Raw genomic sequence first — 25,918 nt, 5'->3', positions numbered from 1 at the left:
TAAACGGGGATGGAGGAGATGGTGAGAAAGAGGAGGGAGAATAGGTGGGTTAATCAAAAATAAAGCAAAAAACAAGACAAAACCAAAACGACAACAACAACAACAACCCCTCAAAACAAAGCTAAGGATGTATGAAAAATCCCCACAGAAACCACTAGTTAGGAAGATAATTTCAAAGTACAACTTAACACTGCAAGTTCAAGCAGAACTACTCTGCCCTGGTGGACAATGCTCCTCTAGAGAAGTGTAGATTTCAGTGTAAGGCATGGAAAAACCTCCTTAGAAATGGTTGATTAGGGAAACCGCAGAGGCCTCCCAGACAACACAGGCCGATGCCCTTGCTTACCCATCTTATCCACCTGGTAGGACCCCGACTGCTGCTGATATCACACACTTGTTGCAAGTCATAGAGAAATCAGCCCCAAACTGACCAGGAAACGCCCTTCCCGCTGGCTAGCTTTTGTAGTCCTGGAGAGTACCAGAGAGGCTGATGGAGAGAAAAGACATTGGTGTCTTACCTATTGCTGGAGTCCACTCTGCAATACTGACCTGTCAGGTAAGCTGTGCTTACTGGGTTAAGAGCGACATGACTGTAATGGGGGAACTAACCACTTTCTGATTGGCCCACCGGGAAGAATTTCAGGCTTGGTCCTGTATTCCTTGTCAAAAACCTGTGGCTGAGGAGATCATAGACCATGGTGCAGATCCAATTCTTAGTATTTCCCACCCCAAAACCTAGGCTGCTCTCAACCCGGAGAGCTTTGTTCTGCAGTGACACTGCACTGTTAGGTTTCCCGTGCTCCAGTGGATGGCCCACACAGCATCTATCTGACTCATGAAGGCCAATGGTATCATATTCTTCATTCTATGAATGAACTATGAATGACTATGATATCATGTCTTCATTTTGGCATGTTTGTGGATCAGAGTTACAGAAACCAGTGGGGCTTAGAGAGAGCAAGATCTCAATGAGCCTTTCTCATGCCGTATACTCTCTTAGTTGCCTGGCATCTCCTGAGCTGAATTGACTAGGTGGTGGCCCAGAAGCCAACATCCTTGCCTTAATACTTTCTGGGGTTGTGGCCCAGAAGCTGACATCCTTGGTACTTCCTGGCTAGTGTGTGTTTGGGAGAGATGGGGTTTTCGACTGGAATTGGTGGGAAGAAGTAAGAAAGCCTCTGGAGATGCAGTTCTTAGCCGATGATGGTGGTATGGAGGCATCCCTTTGGGCTTCTGGTTGGCTCTGTCTCAGGCAGTCCAGCGGATGTGTGTCATCAGGTCCTGGATTCCGTGACATTCCTGAAGCCTCTGTGTTTCCTGCTGGGTAGCTCAAGTCCCCAGAACTCACTCAAAGGTCTCCAGTGTGCTAGTTTCCTCCTGACGCTGTGGTAAAGACTCTGACCAAAAGCAGGTGCAGGAGAGAAAAGGGGTTCATTTGGCTTTCGGTTCCAGATTTCAGTCCATCACTGAGGGGAAGTCAAGGCAGAGACTCAGCAGTTTGCCACAGCTCATCCAGAACAAAGTGGATCCTCACTTGCTTACTTCCTGCAAACCTGGCTTTCTTAACTCTGATATAATTCAAGGTTTGGCTCATGAAATTGTGCCACCCACAGTGGGATGAGTCAACTGACAACTGTCTCAGTTAGGGTTACTATGGCTGTGACGAAACACCATGGCCAGAGCAATGCGGGGAGGAAAGTTTATTCGGCTGACACTTTCACATCGCTGTTCATCAGCAAAGGAAGTCAGAACAGGGACTCAAACAGAGCAAGAACCTGGAGGCAGGAGCTGATGCAGAGGCCGTGGAGAGGTGCTGCTTACCGACTTGCTCCCCATGGCTTACTCAACCTGCTTTCTTATGGAACCCAGGAGCACCTGCCCAAGGACAGCCTCACCCACAATGGGCTGGGCCCTCTCCCATAAATCACTAATTTAAAAAATGGTCTGTGCCTGCCGATAGACCGATCTTATTGGAACATTTTCTCAGTTAAGGCTCCCTTCGTCTCCAGCGACTCGAACTAATGTCAAGCTGACATAAATTTAGTCAACACAGAAACTAAGGCAATCTCTCACAGACATGGCCACAGGCTAGCCTAATCTAGACTGTCCCTAAATAGAGACTTATTCCCTAGGTGATTCTAAGTTGTGTGTGTGTGTGTGTGTGTGTGTGTTGGTGTGACCGGCCCTTACCTCTAGTTCTATTGCTTGGATTTAAAGCCTGTGGGAAAGTGGCCATTTTTTCCCTCACTGGGAAGAAATTCTTTTTAAAAAGTCACAAAGAAACTATGTCTTGAGGGGGAGAAAGTCATCATGAGAAGGGTAGCACCCTTCTACCTCACCTCCATCACCTTTCCCCATGCTGTTTCTAAAGCCAGCTTCAATTCTGTATTACCTGCTCTGGGAAAACAATTGTTCACCCCCTTTCTCCTCTTCTCCCTTCCTTTCTTTTCCTACTCTGCTCCCTGCCCCCTTCAATCTCCCTTTCTCTTCTTCTTTTTCCTTTCCTCCTACACGCCCACTCCAGGGCTTCTGTTTGACTGCACTCTGAGGCCTGAAACACCAACTTTCCCCCTAATGGACTGAATCTTCCTGTTCGTGCTCACCTTACCTTAAGATCTGGTTTTGCTTCCTGCCTGCACTGTTAGCAGAAAACAGGCTGACCCAGGAGAATGCTAATGCGAAGGCCAAGGATGCTAATGTGCTTGGCTAATTTCCAATAAATAAATTTGTGAAAGGTTTATGTCCTACATAGGTATACTTCAATTATCTCTCCTGTGGTCTACACCTTCATACCTGGCTCAGCCACACCTCTCCAGGATGCTCTCAGAGTCCCTACTTTGTCCTTCCTCTGACTTCCCACAGCCTGTAGTATCTTCCTCATACCTTTATCATCCTTGATCACTATAGAAGTTAAGGCTCCATTGCTTTTCCTCTTGACCCAGGATAGATAGCTAAGGAAGCGGCTCAGTAAATACTCATACACTTATTTAAGCACTGTGGGAGTTTTTGGTGAATTTTTTTGTAACTCAACTGCGCCATTCTCAAACCTGAATTTTGTTGCGATGTCCAAAAGTTGGACACACCTGCTTCCAGGGTATAAGCTGTGACAGGTAAGGAACTGTATTTTATTTATTCGTATTCAGAGAGCCATTGTCTATGTCAGTGGGCATGCTCAAGGATAGCAGTTGGTTAGATATGTAAATGGAAAGGCAAGAAAGTCAAGCAATTTGATGAGAGCAGAAAGTGTTAGACAATGGAGTTCTATTCGCAGCCTTGACTTCGATAGGTGCTAGCGATTACAAGAGAGGCCTGGCTGTGACGCCTGTGATCGACATCTCTATTGCCAGTTTGTCTATTCAGGAAGTTTTGAGGGAATTAACTTTTCTTGAGAACAATGGGAATATTGGCTTTGGTGCTTGAGAGGGAGTGTCTGGGTGTGCTTGAACAGCCGGTAGTCCAAGGACAGATGTAGCAAACTTGCCTCTGCATCTTTGAGTTTTCTTTCCCCAGATAATAACAGACCTTGTTTAGACTTTGTCCTCCTGGCTGGCTGGTTACCAATTCTGCAAACTTGTGTTTCTGTTTATGATTAGAATCTAGTGTGTGTTGAAAGTTTCCTTTCTTGTGTGGTGGTTTTGATCCCGGGGTTAATTCTCTTGTATCCTTTCCCAAGATATCATTTGAGGGTCACTGTAGGTCCATCCGTGGCAATGATGCCTCCATAGCGACTCAAAGTCAACTGTCATCTTTTCTATTTGGAAAGTTGCTGCCTTGTCTGCACTCCCCTCTTTCTACCCCCTTCAATTCACTATAGTATAAAAAGTAGCTATAGTGTGGGTGGACGCATTCTACCTGTGTTTTCCTGATCTCTTCCTTTTCCCCCTTGTCAAATATCATTATTAGAGACTAGCACAGCAGGGCCCCAGTGGCTCACTTCCAAATAATAGTTCTATTCCCATTCAAATCTCTTCTCCCAGTGTTTCATAGGGAATTTACTCATTCGAAGTTGTACAACCAATGCAGTTGCTTGTGTTTTCAACTGAGATCTGGAGATGCTTAGATGAGAGTCTTTGTATCAAATGTAATAAAAACAGCCTTAGCATCATCAGAGTGTGCTGTAAGTGAATCAAGGGCTTATGGACCCCAGTGCTGTCCAGGCTGTTGGGTAATGCTGGTCAGTGTGCTTTTGAGTGTCAAGGTGCGTTTGCGTTAATAGAAAATTAGTAGAAAATTCTGGAACCTTTGCTAGTTTCCTTTCAATTGCAAAATGAAATGAAATTGGTTAGTAATAACCTTTTAATGACAAAAAAGGGGAAGAATACATACAGCTTTTTTGGCCTTAGAACCCATTTCCTCAAAATAACTGAAGTTTGACTTCTCCCAGCAGGGGAGAGAATGGTTGTATTATAATATAGGGGTCCCTCCTTTCCTGTAGTGTTGATTTCAATGGTTGTCATTGCTTAGGATTAATTACTGTTCAAAATTATTGAATAATAAATGTCCAAAGTGAACAATAGGTAATTTTCAAATTGGTGCCATCATGAGTTCTGTGGTGGAATCTCAAAGCATTCCTTTTGGGAAGCGAATTGGCTCTTCGGTGTATCCACACTGGCTACACCACTTAGCAACTCTCTTGGTTCTAAAAACTACTGTCTCAGGACTGTAGTCTGTTCAAGTAACCCTTATGTGACTTAATAATGATCTCAAAGCACAAGAGCAATAGTGCTAAAAATTCAGGCATGCCACAGAGAAGCTGCAGAGTAGTTCATGTGAAAAGATGAACAATCTTCATGCAGAAAAGAAATCACATACTGAGGTGACTAGCATTCATGTAGGAATGAAACGTGTACACAGGATCAGCATTCTCCATTGCTTCACACCCACTGGAGGATTCTAGAACATACTCCCTAATAAGAGGAAGCTAAAGAGGACTGCACTGGGCATGATTTTGGCTCAGAATGTTCTCTTCTACCAATGACGCCTACCAAGTGAGCATCACTGTTTAAGCATGCCGATGTCTGAGTCCTATTCAGCCAGTCTGACTCACCGTGTCTGGGTGCTGCCTCAGCACTAAGATTTTTAGCAGTCCCCAGGTGATCCAACTACCTATTTCATTTGCAAGCCACTGTTTTAAGTGACACAGGGCTTTTTGCTAATTTCCTTGGTGTACAATTATGTAGACAAGTCTTAAGATAGAACATGGTTCACTGCAGGTTCAAAATTTAACCCTGGAATAGATCCTAATGTGTCTCTTTGCAAACTGTATGCTATGATTTGTAGAATTTATGAAGATTTGAGGAGCTTCATATGGGGAATTCCTGCCACCCAGACCCAGCTCCCCCTCTCCCTCTCTGTTTATCTCACTGATTTTTGTCTCTAGAGAAACAGTATTTTCTCTAATCTCAGTGTCTGGGAGCTCAGGCTAGACACAAGCCACTGGGTTCCCAGCAATTACCCAGACGGCCTCTCCAGAATTTTTCGAAGAAAGGCGCAGCTCTGCCTAAGTGAAATTCTTGTAAAAATTCTCTTTCTACTTCCTGGGCATCCGTTCTCTAGTAGTGTCTTACCAGCCATAGAAAGGCCCAACGTGAGCGTGAGCGCTCCAGGAAGGGTGAATTAGAGAAATAATGAGAGTCGAGGGAGGGTGGTGAGTAATGCAGCATGGGATGCATCTGTAAGAACTTCCTGGTGCAGAGAAGGCGGAGCAGCCGTGGGGTTTCAGGCAAAGGGCAGTGTGAGGCTTGGGGGCTGGCAGAGCCAACCTGGAGAGGCCTAGGTCATCTTCAAGTGTCCTTGGCTTTTTTTTTACATCTCGTCAGGGCCTCTGAGTCCAGAGCAGCAGCTTGTAGGTATTGTCTGCTTGGACACTGTATCAGTCAGGGTCCTCTGGAGTAATAGAACGTATAGAATGCACCTCTTTCTTTCTCTCTCTGTATATAAAAGGGATTTATTGGAATGACTTACAGGCTGCAGTCCAGCAAATGCATCATTGGCTGGCTGTGAACGGAAAGTTCAAGAATCTAGCTAGATGTCTCTGCTGGTTTTCAGTATGTGCTGGAATCCCGAAGAAGTGGGTTCTAAAGCCAGTGAGAGAATGGGTGTGTTAGCAAGGTGAGTACAATCAGGCCAAGAGAAGTTTCCTTTTTTTATATCCTTCCAGCAGAAGGTATGGTCCAGATTCAAGGTGTGTCTTCCTGCCTCAGGAGCCAGATCAAAGGTGTGTGTCTTCTACTTCAAAGGACTGGACTAGAAGTGAATTCTTCCACTTCAAATCAAGGAAAAAACAAAGCAAAGCAAAACAAAACAAAACAAGAAAACAACTCTCACAGGTGTGTTCTCCATTTCTGAATTGCAGTTCATTCCAGAAGCAGTCAAGTTGACAGTCGATAACCGCCACCACAAACACTCACTGTCGTGTGAACTTAGGCAACGTAGGGCCCTGATGACATACCACTTGAGTGATTTCACCCCAGCTCATCTTGATGAACCAATTAGTTTATTGAGCTTACATGCAGAGCATGTGACCCTTATTTACAGGGTTCCTTATAGGAGCCCAGGTGACCCCCAAAGCAACCAAGACATTTGACCCCTTGTCTATTACCAATACATCTATCATCCACTCACATACTGGTTTTTATATCGTGGTTTTCATTTCTCTGGAATAAATGCCCAAGAGTGGGATTTCTGAGTCATCAGGCAAATATGTATTTACTCGCCTTAGAAATGGCCCAGCTACTTTCCACAGTGGCAGTGCATCTGAAACCCCCTTTCCAGCGGGCTCCCACAGGCAAGGTCCACTTAAAAGAAACCCTTGCTAGAGAAGTGGGCTCCCAAGGGAGTCTTGTAGTCCAAGGTAGGCTTGCAAACTTCTATGCCCACTCAGCTCTTCAAGAACCAGCCACAAGGCTGCCTCTAAAAAGCCACTGGTGCCACAGGAGGGGAGCTGTTACCACTGCAGGGCACAGAAGAAGCATGCCCATGGTAGCAGGCAGCCATCTTCCTGTGGCTCTCTTCAGGGCTCTGACACGCGTTTGGCCTCACTCTGAGGAGGTCTAAACCCTGAGTGCAAATTGTTGTGTTTCCAAAATGCTTCCGATCATGGGTCAAGCCTGATGTGTTTTCTGTTCTTTCTGTATGTCTGGCAGTGAATTATCCACTGCCGCCTCCAGTCCCCCTGCTGACCCATAGGAGTAAAAAGATCAATTTACACCTTTTCCTGTTGATGGGGATGACTCATAGTGAGAGGCTCCTTTTCCCGTGTTAGCGTGTCTCAGAGGCCCAGTGAGGACGCTGCTTGTGAACATGGCTGCCTCTGATTTAAGAAACCCTGGATTCAAGGAAAACCATACCAGCAGACATAGCTGATAAAAGCCCAGGATCTCCCAAGTGTAGACTCCAAGGCTTCCTACAGCTACGGTGCAACTTTCCAGAGGAGTTAAAGATGTCCACTGGGAACGCCTCTCAGGATATTGTGAACTGAAATCAGGGGAAATGAATTCTTCCTGCATCTCTTATCTCAATACAAACAAGTCAGACTGAATCCACCAGATACCTGGCTCAGCCAGAGAGCTATCTTCCTTCCAGGGAGGAAAGATGCTTCCCTGGGAAACTAGCCTTTCTGATTGCATCTTACCATTGGGGTAGCAAAGTGCATGGAGAACAAGGTCCCAGGGGCAGGACTTCTACAGGATTACAAGCTCCTGCAAGTCTGTGCTGGAGACAGAAAAGAACAGTTGCTGGAGGCTGTGCTTCTCCGCCAGCCAAACAAAATTCTTACCAAGTAGAAGACTTATTTCTCGGTCTCTCCCACCAACAAGCCCCATCATTATTCGTTCTATTCCTCTTTACAGGATTAAAAAAAAATGGTTCTGCTAAAAATATACATGAAAGATTACATGGAAAGATAGAAAGTTTCCACAGAAAAGAAGCTGGGGAACTGAGTTTCAGATAAACCAAGGAGAACTCTGCCCCACTGAATGACTGCAGACTCCAGCCCCACCTTTTTGGCTACCCTACCCAGGTAAATCACACCATAGGAGTTGGAGATGGATTTGCCTTCACAGTTAAGTTGCAAGAAGCCGGACAACATTCTGCTGTTTCCTTAACATCATTTCTGTGACCGTTTGGATATTGTTCAGCCTTCCCTTGCCATCTGTTCATATGTTCTCAGGGCATAACGTAGAAGCTGTTAGGATGTGTAGAACATCACTAGACAAGTCTTATGTCATCTTAGCTAAACACCTTTGTCTCACCTTCTGCTTCCAAGAAACAGAGAGAGCAAATCCCTGGGTCAGGAAGTATTTTTCTAATATAACAGACATAAATAGCTTGTTCACACCAAGCACGAGCCACAGAGACAGGACAAAGGACCATGAGTTTGAAGAAAGCCCGGGCTACATGGAAAGTTCCAGCCAGATCTGGACCATACAAGACCCTGTCTCAACTAAAACAATTTGAAAAAACAAAGCAAAACACACCATTGATGTTCACAGCAGTTTATATGAACACCAGCTTGGGCAGTATAAATGTGCAATCAAGAGAAGAAGGATCAATCAGTTGTAGCCTGTACACGTAACGGCATTTTCTACAGCTGAGAAGGAATTACCTTAGGTGGCACATGCTAGGTGCCCCCTGTAATACGTCAGACTCCAGAGCGACCATCCATTCAGCTCCCATTCTCTGCAGTGATTTGTTAGCTAGATTTTTCCATGTGGACAGTCATATTGGAGGCACATTATAAAATTTCTATATGCTCTATTTTCCTCTCAAACCCATAAACATATTTCATCTGACTGTTTTGGTAGGGTCCTTCAGTGGAATGTTGGATAGAAGTGATGGACATTTTGCCTTGTTTTTTCTTATCTTAAAAAAAAAGCTGTCTGTGTTCTGTCAAACATAATGCCCACTGCAGGGTGGTGGCTTAGATAGATTTCTTTAGAAGACAAATAGATAACTTTAGCAAGGCAATCTAGTATTCTTGGGTATTTTTTCAAAAATCGGATTAATTTGGTCAAGTTTTATTTATCATGATGCATCTTTCCCTCAGAACTGACTTCTAGGGTCATTGCTGGGGATGCACTCTGGATTTTGTTTGTCCAAAAGATCTTCAATTCTCTCTCATTACCGATGGACATTTGAACTATGTATACAATTCTAGGCTGGAGGTTCTTTTCTTTCTTCTCCTGGGATGCTGCTAATACTATTTATAAGGCTGATCTCAGCCTAATTGTAATTTATGGTCAGGTAACTTGTTTCTCTTCGGCAGGCTGTGGCGTCCCTCTTGTGAATCTACGTGGGAATCGCTGTGTGTGCTGAACCAGAAAATGCATACCTTTCAGTATTCTAGAAAGGAAACCAAGTTTCTGCCCAGCGATTGCCTTTTCCTTAGTTCCTTTCGTAGTCGCTCATATTTTCCATCTCTCTGTTCCTCCATGATGTATGTCCAGTACATCATGCTTCTGCACACCTCCCATCTAGTAACGTAACATCTATCCAGCTGTTTTCAAAACTGCATTTTAGCTTAGCTATTATTCTTTATTCCAGCAATTAAATAGCCCATGCTAAAGGGCTTTATTTTGTCAAATCTTCCTGATATTTATTGGTTTTGTACTTTTCGTCTCTCGTATTCTGAAAGTCCCACTTTTAATTCTTTAAACAATTATAATATTATTTATATTACATGTCTATATTTCCAAATTCTAATACCTCTCAGGATAGGTTTCTTGCATTTGAGCTTTCTGCCAACTGTAATTTGTTTCCTTCTGTTTTTAGATTTTGGACTCTGAGCTCATGGAATCCTTCGCACGCCAGTGAAACATAAACTGAGGGTGTTTGTCTCTCTGCCAATGCACTCCAGATGTTCCCAGTCAAGAACCACTTTAACTTCTGGGCCTGGGATTTCCTGAAGCAGAAAGATAATACATTCACATTTGGGCCCAAGCCTGTGTGGAATCATATCTGAAACGACTCACCCTCGCAGACACACTTCCTGAGTGGACCCAGAAGAATAAGACATATTTCCTTGTCTAGTAGTACTTTGTTTTTACTCATTTTTAAAAACAAGTTTTTGGCTACTGTTCTTAGAAGGCTGCGTGTTCACAAAGGGTCAGCTTTCTGTCTTACGCACTGCAGGGTCGCTGTTGGAAACTACTGCAGTCATTCACCTCGGCTCTAGTCCATGGAAGGCGCCCAATTCTTGGAGGGGACTCAGAGCGCCAATATCCTCTCTTAGCTCTGCTTTTTAAGTTTTTTTTTTTATTATTTTGCAATTCGTTTTGACTTTATATTAGGCTTTGCTACTGAAGAAGCCCTCTCTTCATCCTTTCAATACAAACTCAGCTCTGCATTGAAAATGATTTGTTCTCCATGGCATCTCTTGTATCCAGGTATTATCCAGCAAGACAGACTTCTATGCTAGCTTTCAGAAACTGCACATTCCACACAGTTTCCCTGTGGGTAGATCATCTTTTTAGGTGAATGATGCAATCTCTCTTTCACAAGTGTCCTGCTCATCAACATATATATTCATGTGTATTCAGTAGTTCAGTGTGCAATTCAGATATTCAAGGGCATTGTAGCAGAGTGCTGTAGTCTAAATGCTAACCTTCAAGGCAGTGGTACTGGAAGTGGAGGACGCTAGGGGGTTGTTAGTCCTCCTATGAGTGAGATTGGTTAGCATTTTATGAAAGACGCCCGAAGAAACTTGTATGCCCCTTCCACCTTCCACAGTGAGGCCAATATCAGAAGGTAGCATCTATGAAACTGAGCCCAAATGCTCAAGAGATGTTAAGTTTATTTTTACCTTGGATTCTGAGCCATCATATCTATCTAACCAATGTAATTCAATAAAATAAACACATGCCAGTTGGTACAGTAGTAGAGTAGCTGTGATGGGGGTAACCAGTTGATTTCTGATTAGATTTGCTGCCCATTCCATAGAAAGGAGTTCATGCCCAACTGAATAAGTTATAACCAAGCATTAAAGTCCTATTGCCATAAATTACCCAATCTAAGGTATTTTGTTTAAGTAGCTTGAGTGACCTAAAGCACATAGCATTTAATGCCACCAAGGATTTCTTCTGCAAACTCTTTGAACTTTCTGTTTCATGTAGGAGTAAGCCTGTCTCATTAACATAGTTAATGTGGCAGTGCAGAGAGCAAAGGCTTCTGGGAATAGCTCTTTGGAGTTGCCAGATCAATACCCCCGCTCTTCCAGTTTGGATGTGGCATTTTGAGGTGCCATCCACAGGGTCTTCCTGAGGTCCTCAGTAGGACTGCGATTTGTTTACCACAGTGGTCACTTGGATCGCCCTCGTTTTCTCTCGTACCTCACTTCTTCATTCTCATCGTGGAGTTTCCTAGGGACCATTTCTCAAACAAGTCGGTACTCAGCACCTTCTTTTAGCGGTCATGACCAGAGAAACCTTTAACGCCAGCAATATTCAAGTCAATCCTTCTAGTGTATATTGAGTACAGGCTGTGCATTTTGTTCTAAAATAAATCAGATATGGTTCATCTCTAGCATAATTTATGATGCTTTCTTATTTTTTATTCTTTTAAATATGTGTGTGTGTGTGTGTGTGTGTGTGTGTGTGTGTGTGTGTGTGCATTTTCCAGGCAAGATGTGCCCATTGGTGCAATAGCGGCATGATTATGGAGTAAACCAACTGATTTCTGATTTATTCAGAGGTCCCCTCCACAGGAAAGAATTCCTGCCTGGTACTGGAAACCTCTACTCAAAGGCCAATGCCTGGGGATGTCATGGTACTAGGGGTAAACATACTAATTTTGTTTTGCTAAATGGAAATGCTGTCCTATGAGAATGTCAACATTCTGACCATTTATGAACTCAAAACTGGAGTTGCCTACGCCAGGTCTGCACAAAACTGAGCCTTCAAACATTCAGCCATAGTTGGTAGGTGGACTCAGGGGACAGAGCCCCACGCAGGGGAGCAATAAGCAGTTATAGACTACTGGAAAAGGAAGTCATTGTCTTTAGTAATGGTAGCTACTGATGGATTAATCACTGCTACAGTGGTTAGCTTCACAGCTGTGTCTACGAGAAAGTCTGTGGTTAAACCTGGTGAGTTATGAAGTAAAACAGAAAACTGTGAAAATGGTATATGGGGACTTAGTGGCAGGAGGGAGAGTTGGTGTGTTTTGGCAGGGGTAAAAGAAGGTGGCTGAGTGCGACCAGAGTGTATTATAAACATGCATGAAATTGCCAAAGAATAAATTAATTTTAAAAATAAAAGGAAAGAAAGAATATTTAATGATATTTGTAACCATCAAGAAGCTTTCTAATCTATTTGTGCTAAAATTAGTACTAAATTTAACTAGTAATTCCAGGTATCCGGGTGGTACAGAACTAGACAGACTTTAACACTGGGCTGTTGGGCTGGTGAGACTCTTGCTGACTGAACAAGGGGATACATAACTATTTTATGTTTAGACCCCTTATGTGGAGGCCTGCTTGATACAAAGAATGGTGTGATGATCAAACTGACTTCAAGGGACTCTTGGAGATGTTGAACAGACCTCAGAGATGGGAGAGTCGCAGGGAGGGAGTGGTGCAGAAGGGCATGGCCCTGCTGAACCCCTTCTCTACTAGAGGCTGCAAATGGTGGCACCCAGTGTTGTTTGTGAGTGACTTTTGGATGCATTTTGTTAATTCTAATTATCCTCAAAACCAGGCTGGTTTCCATTTATGTAAATTAGGGTACTGCATCTGTGGGTTGGGGCTTCGTTTCTTTTGAAAAAAATTAGGAAGTAGGGCACCCCGAACCTCACTGCTACACACAGCTCTTATCTGCAGCCGAACGTCAGAGTCCCATTAGGGATGAGGTGAGTGCCTGAAATTTCACATTGGATATCACAATTAGCCTTCCCCATTAGTTATAGGTAAACCCCCTTTTATAATAGGGCCACAGTCTTACAAACTCATCAGAAGTTGAATATGCATGGAATACCCCCAGTCTATCAGTACCCTGGCTTAGCAACAGAGTGTACCGTACATTATCATTCTCCATGTACCTGTGGTTTGACTGGCAATTCACTGCCACCCCCGTTCATCTGGAAAAGGGTATCACACTACATTATCTCTAGATCAGGAAAAGAGAGAATTCATGTTTTTTTTTTTTCCATAACATTGTCAAGCTGAGGAGACTTAGGTTTCAAACCTTTAGCTCCACCTCCTTTGACAGAGGTCTTCACCTATGACACCTGTGGCTTAGAGGGAGAGCAGCTACGGCTGCCTAGCTCTCCCCGTGCTCTGGCCATCCTCCGTGGCTTACTGCCCCAAGAAGGACGTCCCCTGAAAGCTTGCCATCAGGTAATACACATAGGTGCCACCCGCTCCCTCAGCTTACTGGTTCTGAAATCTCAATCACAATTTTGGTAGGACCCTTGATCCTTGCCTGCCAGCTGTGTTCTGTTCAACCACTGGATCAAATATACAAGGAGTGACTGGCAGTCGTCTCTTCAGGCATGTTCTGAAAACATGAACCCTATTTATCCACGGATACCCTTTTAATAGTCAAAATTTAATCCACAAGTCAGGTGGAAAAGCCACTGTGGTCACTGGAAAATGATCTGACTGCCCCTACTACTCCGCTTGGATTCCAAACAGCTCAGTGTGGGTCCGGCTGGAAGTTAGTCTCCCTTTTTTAACATCTTCCACTGGTGATTCAGATGGAAGGCTGATGAGCCCAGGAGAGGGGGCAGTGGTGGGAGAAGCATTGGCTTCAGAAGTCTGATGGCTGAGGTTGGTTGTCGGGAGCTAGCTCTTCCATATATGGAGAGAAGAACGGAAGATGCAGGCTCTGGTGTCAACACTTTCAGGCTCCAGGGGTCCAAGCCACTGTAATAGCTTCCACAGATCTCCTCTGACACAGTGTATGCTTATGTTGTTAGGTCCACAACGAGGTTTCTGTCACAGAAGGGGCAGCCCTGACTCTAAACAAGCGTCTTCCCTCCTGATGCTCGATGAAAAATACAGTAACTCTTTGCCATCTGTAGTTTTCTGTTTCATAATTTGTCACCGTCATGAACCAAAATAATATTAAAGCAGAAAATTCCAGAAATGAACCGTTTCTAAACTGTAAATTGTCATTGTTCTGAGCAGCACAGTGAACTCTCATGCTACCTGGCTCGGTCCCACCTGAGTCCAGCATATCCACCCTGTAGTATATGGGACTCACACATCGGCCACTCAGTAGCTATTCAGCTATCTGACTGGTTGTCATGGAGTCCGAGTGTTCTGTGTTCAAATGACTGTCATCCTCCTGTGTAATGGCCTTAAAGTGCAAGCATAGAACTGCTGGCAATTTTATTAGAGTATGCTATTAAAATTATTTTATTATTAGTTGCCCATTGTCACTTTTACTGGGACTATTTATAAATTAAACTTTGTCATGGATACACGTGTACAGAAAAAGTCAAGTATACATGAGGTCACAATTCTATGACTTTAACCACCTACTTGGGGGTCTCAGAATGTGTCCTTCACAGATAAAGGGGAAAATAACACATTTATTTCCATGTAAAGTCCACGGTTATAGTGCTCTCAACTAGAACCGAGTCCATGGATCATTTGCAGTTATAAAAATTCATGTTTTCTAGGGTCTTAAGCAGGAAGGGACCTGGATAAATTGTTTTATAAGATGAGCTGCTTGGAAAGAAGACATTTTGCTGTTTGGAGACCTGGCTCTGGTCTTGGTTTGTGTGGTATCTCCGATCTGAAACCGGGCAAGCTCTCTTGGTGCTTTTCTGTTTGAAGGGGAAGCTGAGCTTGCGCAGTAGCGTCCTGTTGGGTTCTTCTACTGATTGGCTTGGTGAGCACAGTTCAAAAATACTGCCGTCTGGCTGAGAGGTTCCTCTTTAAAACAAGGGCAGGTTTAGATTGAATCCCCAAGGCTCTAAAAGGCCCGGCCTTATTCTAGTCCCTAAGAGACTGCTTGGTTTGACTACCAGAGAGCCTGGCAGAAGACTAAGCCTTCCTGACGAATCCCAGACTTTGGGGGAAATTAATCATCAAGCGACAACTTTCCCACACTTCAGTGTTTTTCCCGCAGCCACAGACAGATTGCCAAAACCAACAGCTTTGCCTCTGAAGACACTGAGTTGATCCCCCAAAGCTGCTCAGGCCCCTCATTCCATGAGGGGGCATGTTTCCCTCTCTTCCTCCCCACTGCCGTGGTGATGGAATAGACCAATGTCCTGCATATCTGCGCTTCAGGTGGTCTAGCATGGCCTGCGATGCCCGTCAGAAACAGAGAACGCCAGTCAGAAAAAACTGGGCAGGGTTTTCTCCTCTGTTGATCCTGGCCAGTGGCGTGAAGGAGATAAGAAGTTGCTGGTGCTCAGTGAAATATGACACGGCTGTTCTGATGTCTCTGCGATCTTGCCTCTCATGGTTTTGTCTCTAAGAATTGCTTAGCAAACATGTTGGAGTGACGACAAAGACGGGAAGGAAACTGGGTCACATCCGAAGTGCTTCATGTGCCTTGAAGCCCTGTTCTCAGTTATTTGGAATTCAGAATATCTTTTACCCATATGGGCAGACCAGAGAGAACTACAAAGTTTTCTCTATCTTTGTACATGAGTAGGAGTGAGGACAAAGAGTTGTGAATGAGCCAGACAGCCTTGGAAAAAAATAGAAGGATGGATCGGCGCAAGTGGTCCCATCTAAACATCCAGAAGACAAGCTGAGGGTAATGCTTCTGGCAGAGTGCTTGCCTGACACACACAAGGCTCTGGGTTCCTTCCCCAGTGCACACTTCCCCAAAGTCAACAGAAAGCTGAACTGTCACCGGCAGTCACGGAATATACAAGTAGAAAGACAGCTTAATGCTAATCACAAGTCAGCTCTGTTTTATAAAGACGAGGCTTAATCGTGCAGAGAAACTCTGTTCTCTCCTCTAAATGACCTCCCGTCTTTTTTTTTTTATTTTTTTCTTATTGTTGTTGAGATGTCCACAGTAGGCAGAAGCTTCTAGGTAAAGGATAATGGCAGGGTACTGCATCACCAAACAATGACCCAGCAAACCTCACTGTGCTTTTTAAAGAGAAAGTGGCCAAGTGGAAGGAGCTGTGTGAGACGAAGGGTCTTCAGGGAGTGGCAGGAAGCATCAGGAGAACTCGACCTGATGACTGGCCATCACGCCCCAAATCAACCGGTTGGTAAGTCAAAAACATGTATTCTGTGAGCTGGAACATGCTAGATACACATATGTTCAAGCACATACCTCTATAACTGCAGGAAAGTATAAGCCTTATACACAAGAGTAACTATGTCGGTGCCGTACTCTATATCCACACAATGCCAGTTACTCAGAAAGCTGAGGCAGGAGGATCAAGAGATTGTGGTCACCCCCAGGGAAGCAGTAATGAGCCTTCGTATCAAATTTTAAAAAGAAAAAGAAGAAAATGAATAGTTGCGACTACAAATATTGAAAAAAAAAAACTAGGCTCATAGAACCCATGCTTTGAAACAAACTTCAGAACACAGGACTGAAATTACTTTGTGAAAGTGCTACACACTTCTTCTGCTCTTCAATGTCCTAAAGCAATCAGGAAAAATAGGTTGTATCCTGCCAAACACTTGAGGAAATTCTACTTGATAAATTTGTGGGTAGTGTGCACATCTGTAAAAACTCATTAAGCGAGCAAAATGTTAGCCTAGCAGTTGAGCAAGTAATACTCGCATGTTTAATGAGACATTTTAAAAACACAGTGAAAGGACTAAATTGTCACTAGAATGCAGAGAAGCCTTTTGGATAAGAAAGGCCTCAGCTATTGGGAAAGGAGACAATACTCTTGGCCATCCTACGAAGGAGTCTCTGGGCGCTTATCCTCATGGTTAAGAGGCCAAGGGACTCCTGCTACCTGCTAATTTGCACGTTGTTCTCTGTGCATTGCTCACTCATCAGCCTCATACAAATGTGCAGACACTTGCTTCCTGGTCAGTTGCAGCACACTTCTGGCACCTGCTTGGTATTTCCAGTCCCCTAGCACCAAGCTACCGTGTATAGATCCAGAATCTGACCTTAGGAGGAGTCTACGGGAGGCATAGCACCAACCCAGAGTGCATGAAATCATGAAGCAGTACATCTTTCTCTTCCCAAACAGAGCCCTGCCTTGTTGCTTGGGTCTTAAGGAGGTACCCGTTGCTCAATCTCCCAGACGACGCTGTCTATAGAGTCCAGACAACCTCTGACAGTTGCGTGTTCCTTCATCACTGCGCAGATGGAGCTTGCAAAGGGGTTTTCATTGAAGGCTGCTTTCTCAGACCCTGGTCTCCCATGCCCTGCACACCTGCCCCAGGACTGAACGGAAACCATGCCCAAGCCTCCATGCTGCCGTGGTGTCCATGCTGGGGGATAGAATTGCTGACTGTGAACACCAGCTGCTGAGCTGGGGCGTGGCCTTTCCCATCTCAGCCTCTCCCAAGAGTTTCCTTCCCAAACAAGAACAGAGCCAGGCGTCTATGGGTACTTCATACGGCTGGAAAGGGCAGTGGCTAGCCCTTAGAACACTCATTTCCTGCCCGCTGAAGAGGCCTCTTTAGAACCGCAGACTTGGCTTTCTTCCCCTCTGTTCGCTGAGTGACTTAGTATCTCCTTTTTAATGTGCTCAGGAGAATTCGCACCGCCCTGCAGGCTTGGCTTCTAAGTGGTTTCCATGAAATGAAACCACTCCACTCCAGGGTCCCAGTGGTGAGCTCCCAGGAACTATCTATTGGGATTGCTTCCCTTCCAGCATCTGTTCTGACTAGCTAAAAAAAAAAAAAAAAAAAAAAAGCAGCTGCATCTTATCTCATTACCTCTTGTATTTTCTAAGTCAACTTCCTGTTTGAAACTTTGATAGAAAAGTCAGCACCCTGTTCTAGGTAGTGTGCTGTCCGGTCTGCATCCTGCATGCCCAGACTTATCACCAGGGATTCATATTCTCTCTCTCTATCCCCTTTCTCTTTATCTCTCAATATCGTCCTTAATTGCACATAGCATAAGCTAAGAGATGACTTTCTGTGCAGGGTTTGAAAGCATTGCTGAATGATTACACGGATTCTTTCGGGTGTTTGATATAATCATGTTGTTTGTTTGGTATTGGTTTTGTTACTCTCTTCCTTCAGAATCACCAGGTTCTAAGGAAAGCGCCTCCCCCCCCTTCCTTGCCAGAAGCCTGCCTCCCAGAGCACCTTAAAACTTTTTGATGAACATTTTATCCCTCTGCCTTGTTCATTGAGTTCTGGGGTAGGTCATTCGTAGTTTGCCCTCTGTTCAGTGGGGGATTTTGCCAGCATTGTTCTGCATTCTTAAAGCCTGATTAATCGCCCTGTTTGACTACCTTGATGGATTATGCAGGTGCATGTGCGTGATTGGATTTAGATTTTCATAATTAGGGGACATTTTGGAGGTCAGGTAAACTGCCACCCCAAAGCAAACTTCAACAGCTTATAAATGCTATTTAGACAGATGTGAATGAGGCTGGTTGTCTCCGAGCGGTGGTTCTCACCCTGTGGGCTGTGACCCCCTTTCACAGGGGCTGCATATCAGATATCCTGCATATCAGAGATTTACATTATGATTCTTAATGGTAGCAAAATTACTGTTATGAAGTAGCAACAGAATAATTTCCTGGTTGGGGTCGCTACAGCATGAGGAATTGTATTAATGGGTTACAGCGTGAGGAGGGTTGAGAACCACTGCCCTGGAGGACAGGAGGGTAGATGTTGACTGAGAATCTGAATCTTGAGAAGCAGATCCAGCACTAACCTGAGACCCTGAAGACTCTCAGGAGCTGGCTGGATCCCAGGGGATCATCCACGACATACTGCCCATGATAGAGCATCCTCCTTTCTTCGCTGACTACTCCACGGAGGAACTTTGGTTGTGTGTGGGGGGAATAGGCTTCTTTATAATGTAACCATGCCAACTGCACAGGAGGGCCCTGACCGGCAAACACACCACTCGTACTGACAAAAAAAATTCCCTATTGGCTTCTTCTTCTTCTTTTTTTTATTTGGGGAACACCATTTCTGTATTCAGTCTTGCAACTTGAGACATGTTGTTGCAAGGGCTGGTATGGGAGTCCTTCTCTATAGAAACTGAAGGTCCCTAATGGCTGTTGGAGAAGAGAAAAATTGAGCCAATTCTGAAGATGTAAAGACACAGCGAGGGTGGGGATAGGGGTCAGGGAGAGAGGGAAAACTGTTCTCTAATCAGAAGATATTTCCCTCCTCCTCTTCGTCCTCCTAGCTGTTTGCCTATTAGAATGCCAGGAGAGGGGGAGTTGGAACTCTTAGGTTTGTGTTAAGCTCAGTTATATTATCTTGTTTAGTCACTATATATGTGGCCCAGTTTCTACACCTGGAAGTAGAGATCCGCATCCAACCTCCCTCTAGGATTTTCTAATGAGGGTTACATGAGGCATTCTAAGCGACTATTAGTTTTAAAATAACATGCTTAACGCAGCTGCATCACTAAAAGTCCACACCAACTTGAGTTAGACTCCCAAAAACTGGAACTCTAGATACTTAAGAGGGAGATTATTATAACAATGATGATTACCTGAAAGGAAGCCTATTGATTTCTTACTAACACAGTAGTTTTAAGGTTCCTTTGTTCATACAGCCATTCTACACCTAGAAGTTCCAGAACTTGATGATCTGATCTAGTGACATTCTTGAGAGATTCTTTCCCACCTTTGGTCAACCATGTCTATAAAGATGGTTAGTATTTAAGGCTGTGTGCTGCACATGGTCAAGGTCACACCAGTCAACACTGCTGTTATGGCCGACGAATAGCCATCAATAATACATATAAGGATGAATGAAGCTGCATGCCAGTAAAACTTTACTTACGGACATACATGTAATTTTCATGCAGTCTTCACGTACCAAAGTGCTTTAGTTTGGATCTTAAATGTCTCCCAATGTCCTATGTGCCAATGGTTGGTTCACTAATGTGGAGTTAGTGGTAGGTGGTAGAACATTTAAGAGGTGGGGCTTGTAGGAATTTGTATAGCAATTTCTTATAATTGGCTCAGTTGTGGAAGGAAGCTCATCAAGACTCAGAAAGATCTAAAGGGAAGCTCCTTAAGACTCAAGGTGAAGCAACTCAAAGAATCTCAGAAAGTGTCTGAAATTTACCAGATGTACAAGATAGCCCCACCCCCTAGGTTATGTAAGCAGTAAGAATCCCGAGGAGATGAGCCTCTGACCTACCAGATTGCCTCCAAGTGGTGCAGGCAGATCCAGGGTACCAGCTTTTGTGAGTCTCACTTGAGTTGGTATGGGCTTTTGGTGAAAACTACCTTTAAGTGACCCTGGCTTCTATAAGTCACCCCTCACCCACACACCTATGAGTAATCCCAACACACTCATTAAGTCTCCAAACTGGACTTTGGTGGTGTGGTTACTTTAGTCTGTCATCAGTTCCCTTTCCGTGGTGTTGTTCATCTCCCCAGGAAGACTGTCCATAGAAGTCCATGGGTGGCCGTGGGCGGCCCTCAGAGGGAACTGAGAAATCTGGTCTGTTCTTTCACCCTTTCACTTCCCGCATGTGAGGTGGTCTGTTTTCTTCAGTCCTGATAGGAAGAACATCTCACCAAAGACCCAAAGCAACAGGCACAAACATTCCCAGACCGATACCTCAACCCAAGGAGCCAAGATAAACTTTCCTTTATAAGGCTGACCATGTCATGTGTTTTCCAGAGTACCAGAAGCATTATCCTTATTTTGAATTCTTTAATCATTTAAAAATGTAGAAGTAACTTCTAGCTCCCAGGCTATGTGTGAGATTTGGCCTGTAGGCCTCAGTTGGCAGTCCCCTGATGCAGACGATTTCCAAGGACACCTTCCATGGCCAAGTTGTCTGCCAGTATTAGATATAACCAAAGGGAGCATGGAGAATTCAGGCCCAGGACACAGAGCCTCTCATCGCCTCTGCCTTCTTGTTGAAAAAGTCCTTGAGTAGCGTGTGAAGCAGCAAGGTTGGAGTCTATTCTTAAGCTTCGCCAGCCAGGTAGCATCACTGAGACCCCTGCAATTTGACTCCTATGAAGAACTTTCTAGCAAACTCCACAGCAGCCTCATCAGCAAAAGTTACGGAGAATTTCTTGGGGTGTGAATGGCTCATTTGTTTCCATGACAACTGAACTTTTGAAATGAGCCGGCCCCTCTGAATGCTGCATCCAGGGAAGGAGATTCTACAATGGCTCTTTACGGTATGTCCTGATTCTAGGCCTTTATCTACACAAAGGGACAGTGGCATTGCTTAGACATGTCATCCAGAAAGCTAGCTATCTGGGGGAAAGTTTCTCTTGTGGGTTATACCTCAGAATCCAGCAGAGTTGTTAAACTTCTTGAAAACTGGTTAATTTCTGAAATGTCACTTCCTGGTTTGATTTCCCTTTAATTAAGCCTATAGTCAGAGATGCTTCGATTGCAGTGGTTCTCAACCTGTGGGTAGCAACCCCTGTCAGGGTCACATATCAGATATCCTGCGTATCAGATATGTACATTATGATTCATAACAGTAGCAAAATAATAGTTGTGAAGTAGCAGCGAAATAATTTTTATTGTTGGGGTCACCACAATATGAGGAACTGTATCAAAGGGTCAGTGCATTAGGAAGGCTGAGAGCCACTGTTCTATTGGCTGGATCATACCATATAAAGTCACCAACAGCAAAGATTTATTAAACATGTAGGATATGCAAAGAACTAACTTTTCCTATAGTCCTTCTCACTGAATCCATCCAAGGCTGTATGAGGTAAAATATTGTCTCTCAAAGTAGGCTGAAATGGTCACTGAAAACATCTATGTCCTCATTTTTGGAACCTGTGAATACTACTACCGTATATGGTCAGAGACATGGCCATCTCAGTTAGGAATCTCGTGTTTGGGAGGTCATCCTCATACAAACATCTCATAAGAAGGAGGTAGAGATCTTTGCCACAGCTTAGGAAGGCAAGGTGATGACTGAAACGGGAAGCTACAGGGCTGCCTCTGAAGACGGGGGGGAGGGGGACAGCCTTGAACTGAGAAACAGGCTGCACACTGGAAAATGTGGTTATTTTCTCCCTTAGCCCTTCCAAGGGGTGAGGCTTGGGTAGCACTGTGACCCAGAGAAACTTACTTTACATTTCTGTTCCTTGGAACCCTGAAGTGATCAATGTGTGCTTTCAAAACACACATATGTTCGTGTGTATGCATATATGTATATATATTTCTTATTTGCTTTTGTGTGTATGTGTTGTTGTGTTTTTGTGTTTTTTGTTCATGTGTGTGCTTATATGTAGAGGTCAGAGGTCAACTTCAGGTGCTGCTCTTCAGGTGTTGGCCACCTTAATTTCTGAGACAGAGTCTTTCATCTGACCTGACTCACGACTGAGCTAGGCTGGTTTTCCAGTGAGCTCCAGGGAGACATCACCTCTTCGGCCCCAGTGCTAGAATTCGGAGCACACACTACCACGCCTGGCACATTTACGTGAGTTCTGGGTCACTGTGACAAGTTACTTAGACAGAATGACTTGAACAACCAGATTTCTCAAGTTTTCACAAGTTTGAGATCAGGGGGGCCAGCAGGACTGGGTTCTTGGCATGGGCCTCTGACTCTAGAGGGTCTCTTTTGTAAAAGAAAAATCCATTTCTGTGGGTGCTGCTTTTATGATCTAATGCCTTACGGAAGTCCTACCTCCTAATACCATCATCTTAGAAATAGGATATAGCATACACATTAAAATTTTATTACTATTGTGTGAGTGTGTGTGCGACTGATTGATGTGTAGACAGGAGCGTGGGCACACCCCTGATAGTGTGTGAGGTCACAGGACAGGGGTGTGGCATCAGCTTCCTTCTAGCTCAAGACTGCGGGAACCAGCTCAGGTGACCAGGCTTGCAGACGTCTCATTGGTTCTTAGTGCATGGATTGTTTCAGTGGAGGCACAAGTAATCCATCCATAACACTGGCTCCTACTCTTCCGCTCACCCTATTTCTCCCACCGCTATTGATTTCTCTCCTCACATGACAATAAATATTTTTGTAATTTATATTGTTTGTGTTAATGAGGGCTGCATATGAGTAAATACACTAGTAGGCATTGGTGTCACATAACTAGGTTTTTAAAAATATTATTTTATGAATTAATGTAGGAAGATTCCCACATAGTCTTGCATTTAGATTTAACAATATTGGCTTCTTCTTCTTTTTTCTTTTTTTGCAGTTCTCTTATTTGAACAAGTTAGGACTTCTGCTTTTCCAAAAAAAAAGTGCTCACTTCCTGTTTAGATATTTTTATTTTTAATTACTTATTATTATTATTGTATTGTATTATTATGTATAGCCATGCTGACCTCAAAGTCACTACGAAGTCAAGGAGGACCTTGAACTTTCACACCCTCTAGCCTCCACCTCCCAAGTGTTAGGATTCGAGGCACGAACCACCATATCTAGCTTCCTAGTTTGTACCTAACATTCAAAAATCGCTTCTGATGGTCCCTCTAGAAAGTGAACTTGAAGAATTTTGTTTTTAATGATTCAGAAAACAATTTCTATCTTAAGTTCTCTCCCCTTGGAACTAAAATTACAAAAAGAGACAAATGAAGCATGGCCCTAAAATATCACAGCAACTACGTTTCCGGCCTCACAGTTGGATCCCAGAAGCCCCTGAGGTGCTAACACCATCCCAAAACCTTGCTGACCAGAGTGTAATTCCAGGCAGTCTTTGAGTGAGGCTGCTGCCCTACAAACCCAGGAGCGAAGTGGAAGACTCTCTGTATTCAGGAGTGTACAGACGGGCAACCCCCAAAAGCTCCTGTCCTTTCAGAATACAGAATCAGGACCACCCCCTGCAGGAGCTCCTAGGGTTCAACTTGCCTTTCTGCTGAGCCCAGAGTGCACCCATGATCCCTTCAGTCTAAGGACCATTGAGTGATTTTCACATGGTCATGGCTTTCTTCCTGACCTGTCATGACTCCCAGCTATAAACCCTGCTTTCAGTCACAAACAGGCTCCACGGCAATACCCACATCCCTAGTAACCACTCAAGGCAAGGGATCTTTCCAAAGTAGAGGCTCCTCAAAGCCAAAGACAGGCAACTCCTCTTGTCTGGGGCTCTGTCTCCATCTCGCTCTTCATTTTCTCAGCTCCCTGAACTCTGCCTGGTCATGCCACGGCTACTTTTGCCTTTATACACACAATTCTCTCTGTGAACTATCCTCCACGCTCCTCTATGCGATTATACACAGCAACAAAATTCTACACACCAGGGTTAATTAAGAGCATGGCTTTTGGATTTAGAGAGGCCAGTGCTGGATGTGCTTTAATTCCACAAATATTTACTCAATGTTTTGTCTTCTCTGTCACCCAGAAGCACACTTTCTACATTATTTGCTGGAGAGCCTTTGCAAAGTTAGCTAGCATCTCTGGCCCCATGTTTATACTCACAAAGCAAAGCTCATGCCAATGAAGCACTAGGCCTGGTCCTTGTCACACACAGGCAGACTCTTCAAAGTTTTGTCCAGCTACCTTTATCCTTCTTCAAGTTTAAGTTTGTGTTAGGCGATCCAAAACTTACTCTCTTCCAATCACACGTCCCCTGGAACCTGACCACTGCCTCTGAGACATCCCTTCCAAAAAAGCATCTATCCTTAGATTTCTATTGGCTGATTCGCCCACTATTCCTGGACGAAAACTCTTTGTGTTTCCTTTCCTTTGTTCCAAGTGCCCAGGGTTTATCCTGAGATTTAATTACTCTGCCGAGAAGGTCCACCTCCAGATAGATGCTCCATCCCAGCAGTGAGGCAGCCCTCATGCCCCCGTTTTCCCCCCAGCAGACCCAGTGTTCCTGCCTCTTCTCCAGGTGAGTGGAAGGACACAGGAGGCCTGGCTGCAGTCTGAGGGGCATCTCTCTCTCTGTCTTAGTTATTTTCAGCAGGCTGTCCTGCTCTTCCTCTTCCTTCCTTTCCCACAGCTCCCAAGAGTTGCCCATGGCCTTTAAAGGCTCACTGCAGCTGGACAGAGCCCCGGGCTGCTGATCACCTTGTCCCTCACCCATACCTACTTCATACTCATGTTGTCCACACCACAAGGCCTTAATTTCCCCGTAAACTCAAACGAACGTTTCACAAGATCTTACCGCAACTCTGATAGAGTACTTCCAAACCCCCACTGCTGCAGGCCGTGTGTGTGGGCCAAGCATCCCCTCTGCCGTGGCCACTGCTGCTGGGAGAGGTCAGAGTCCACACAAGGAGAGCAGCCGCCGCCACACTGTTCATGGTGAAGGGTTGTGTGTGACCAATGCTAAATAAGCCCAATGAAAAGGCCTCCAAGGTTTTTTCTCCCCCCTCATGAAAAGGGTGGCATGTTCAGTTTCACTTCTCAAATACTAGGCTCTGGGGAATCGAAGGTGAGAGGCCAAAGGCAGAGAGCAGAGAGGGGCATTTGAATACTGTTCCAGAGGGTCTTTTCTCATTTGAAATAGTAGGTGTGTGTGGGTGCGGCTTAGGTTGAAAGCTGACTTCCTGCTTTTGCAGGAAGAGGTGTACCGTGACTCCTCAGAAGAGCCCTCCTTAGGGTCCTACTCCCCCAGTGGAGCCATAAACTCAGGCCACCATGTGTTTTCCATCAGCGTGCACAGCCTTGAAGGCTCCTGAAGGGAGACAGAGCTGGATAAAGCCAGCAGACACATTTGGCATTTGGAGGGTTGTATATAGCATTCGGGATCTGGAAAGAGGCTTTTGCTCCCTCTGTACTGGCTCCTCTCTGGCTTTGGCTTTGGCTTTGGGGTTAGGAGTCAGCAGTACATTGTTCAGCAGGAGAACAGGACCTTGCCCTTGGAGCCTTGCAGAGTGTCTCTGAGCATGTTGGCTCTCTGTGCGGATGTGTGTGCCCCTAGGTGGAGGTCAGCAGACAAC

At 44.6% G+C, this 25,918-nt stretch overlaps 1 protein-coding gene across 2 annotated transcripts in view; it reads right to left on the bottom strand.

Moving 5' to 3' along the window:
- Window positions 1-25,430, bottom strand: part of Ly86 (lymphocyte antigen 86) — a 70,479-nt gene extending 45,049 nt beyond the window's left edge. Inside the window, exon 1 of one of the 2 annotated variants that reach the window (XM_048426654.3) lies at window positions 25,141-25,430. In XM_048426654.3, the coding sequence (XP_048282611.3) occupies window positions 25,141-25,279 (139 nt within the window). In that variant the 5' untranslated portion in view covers window positions 25,280-25,430. The remainder of the gene's footprint in view (window positions 1-25,140) is intronic. The other variant, XM_048426725.3, reaches the window with a different exon arrangement.
- Window positions 25,431-25,918: the final 488 nt, after the last annotated feature.

Source organism: Myodes glareolus, chromosome 14, assembly GCF_982192425.1.
Source record: "Myodes glareolus chromosome 14, mMyoGla1.1, whole genome shotgun sequence".
Lineage (NCBI taxonomy): Eukaryota > Metazoa > Chordata > Mammalia > Rodentia > Cricetidae > Myodes > Myodes glareolus.
Note: the sequence above shows the minus strand (reverse complement) of the source record. Positions and strands in the feature narration are given on the sequence as shown.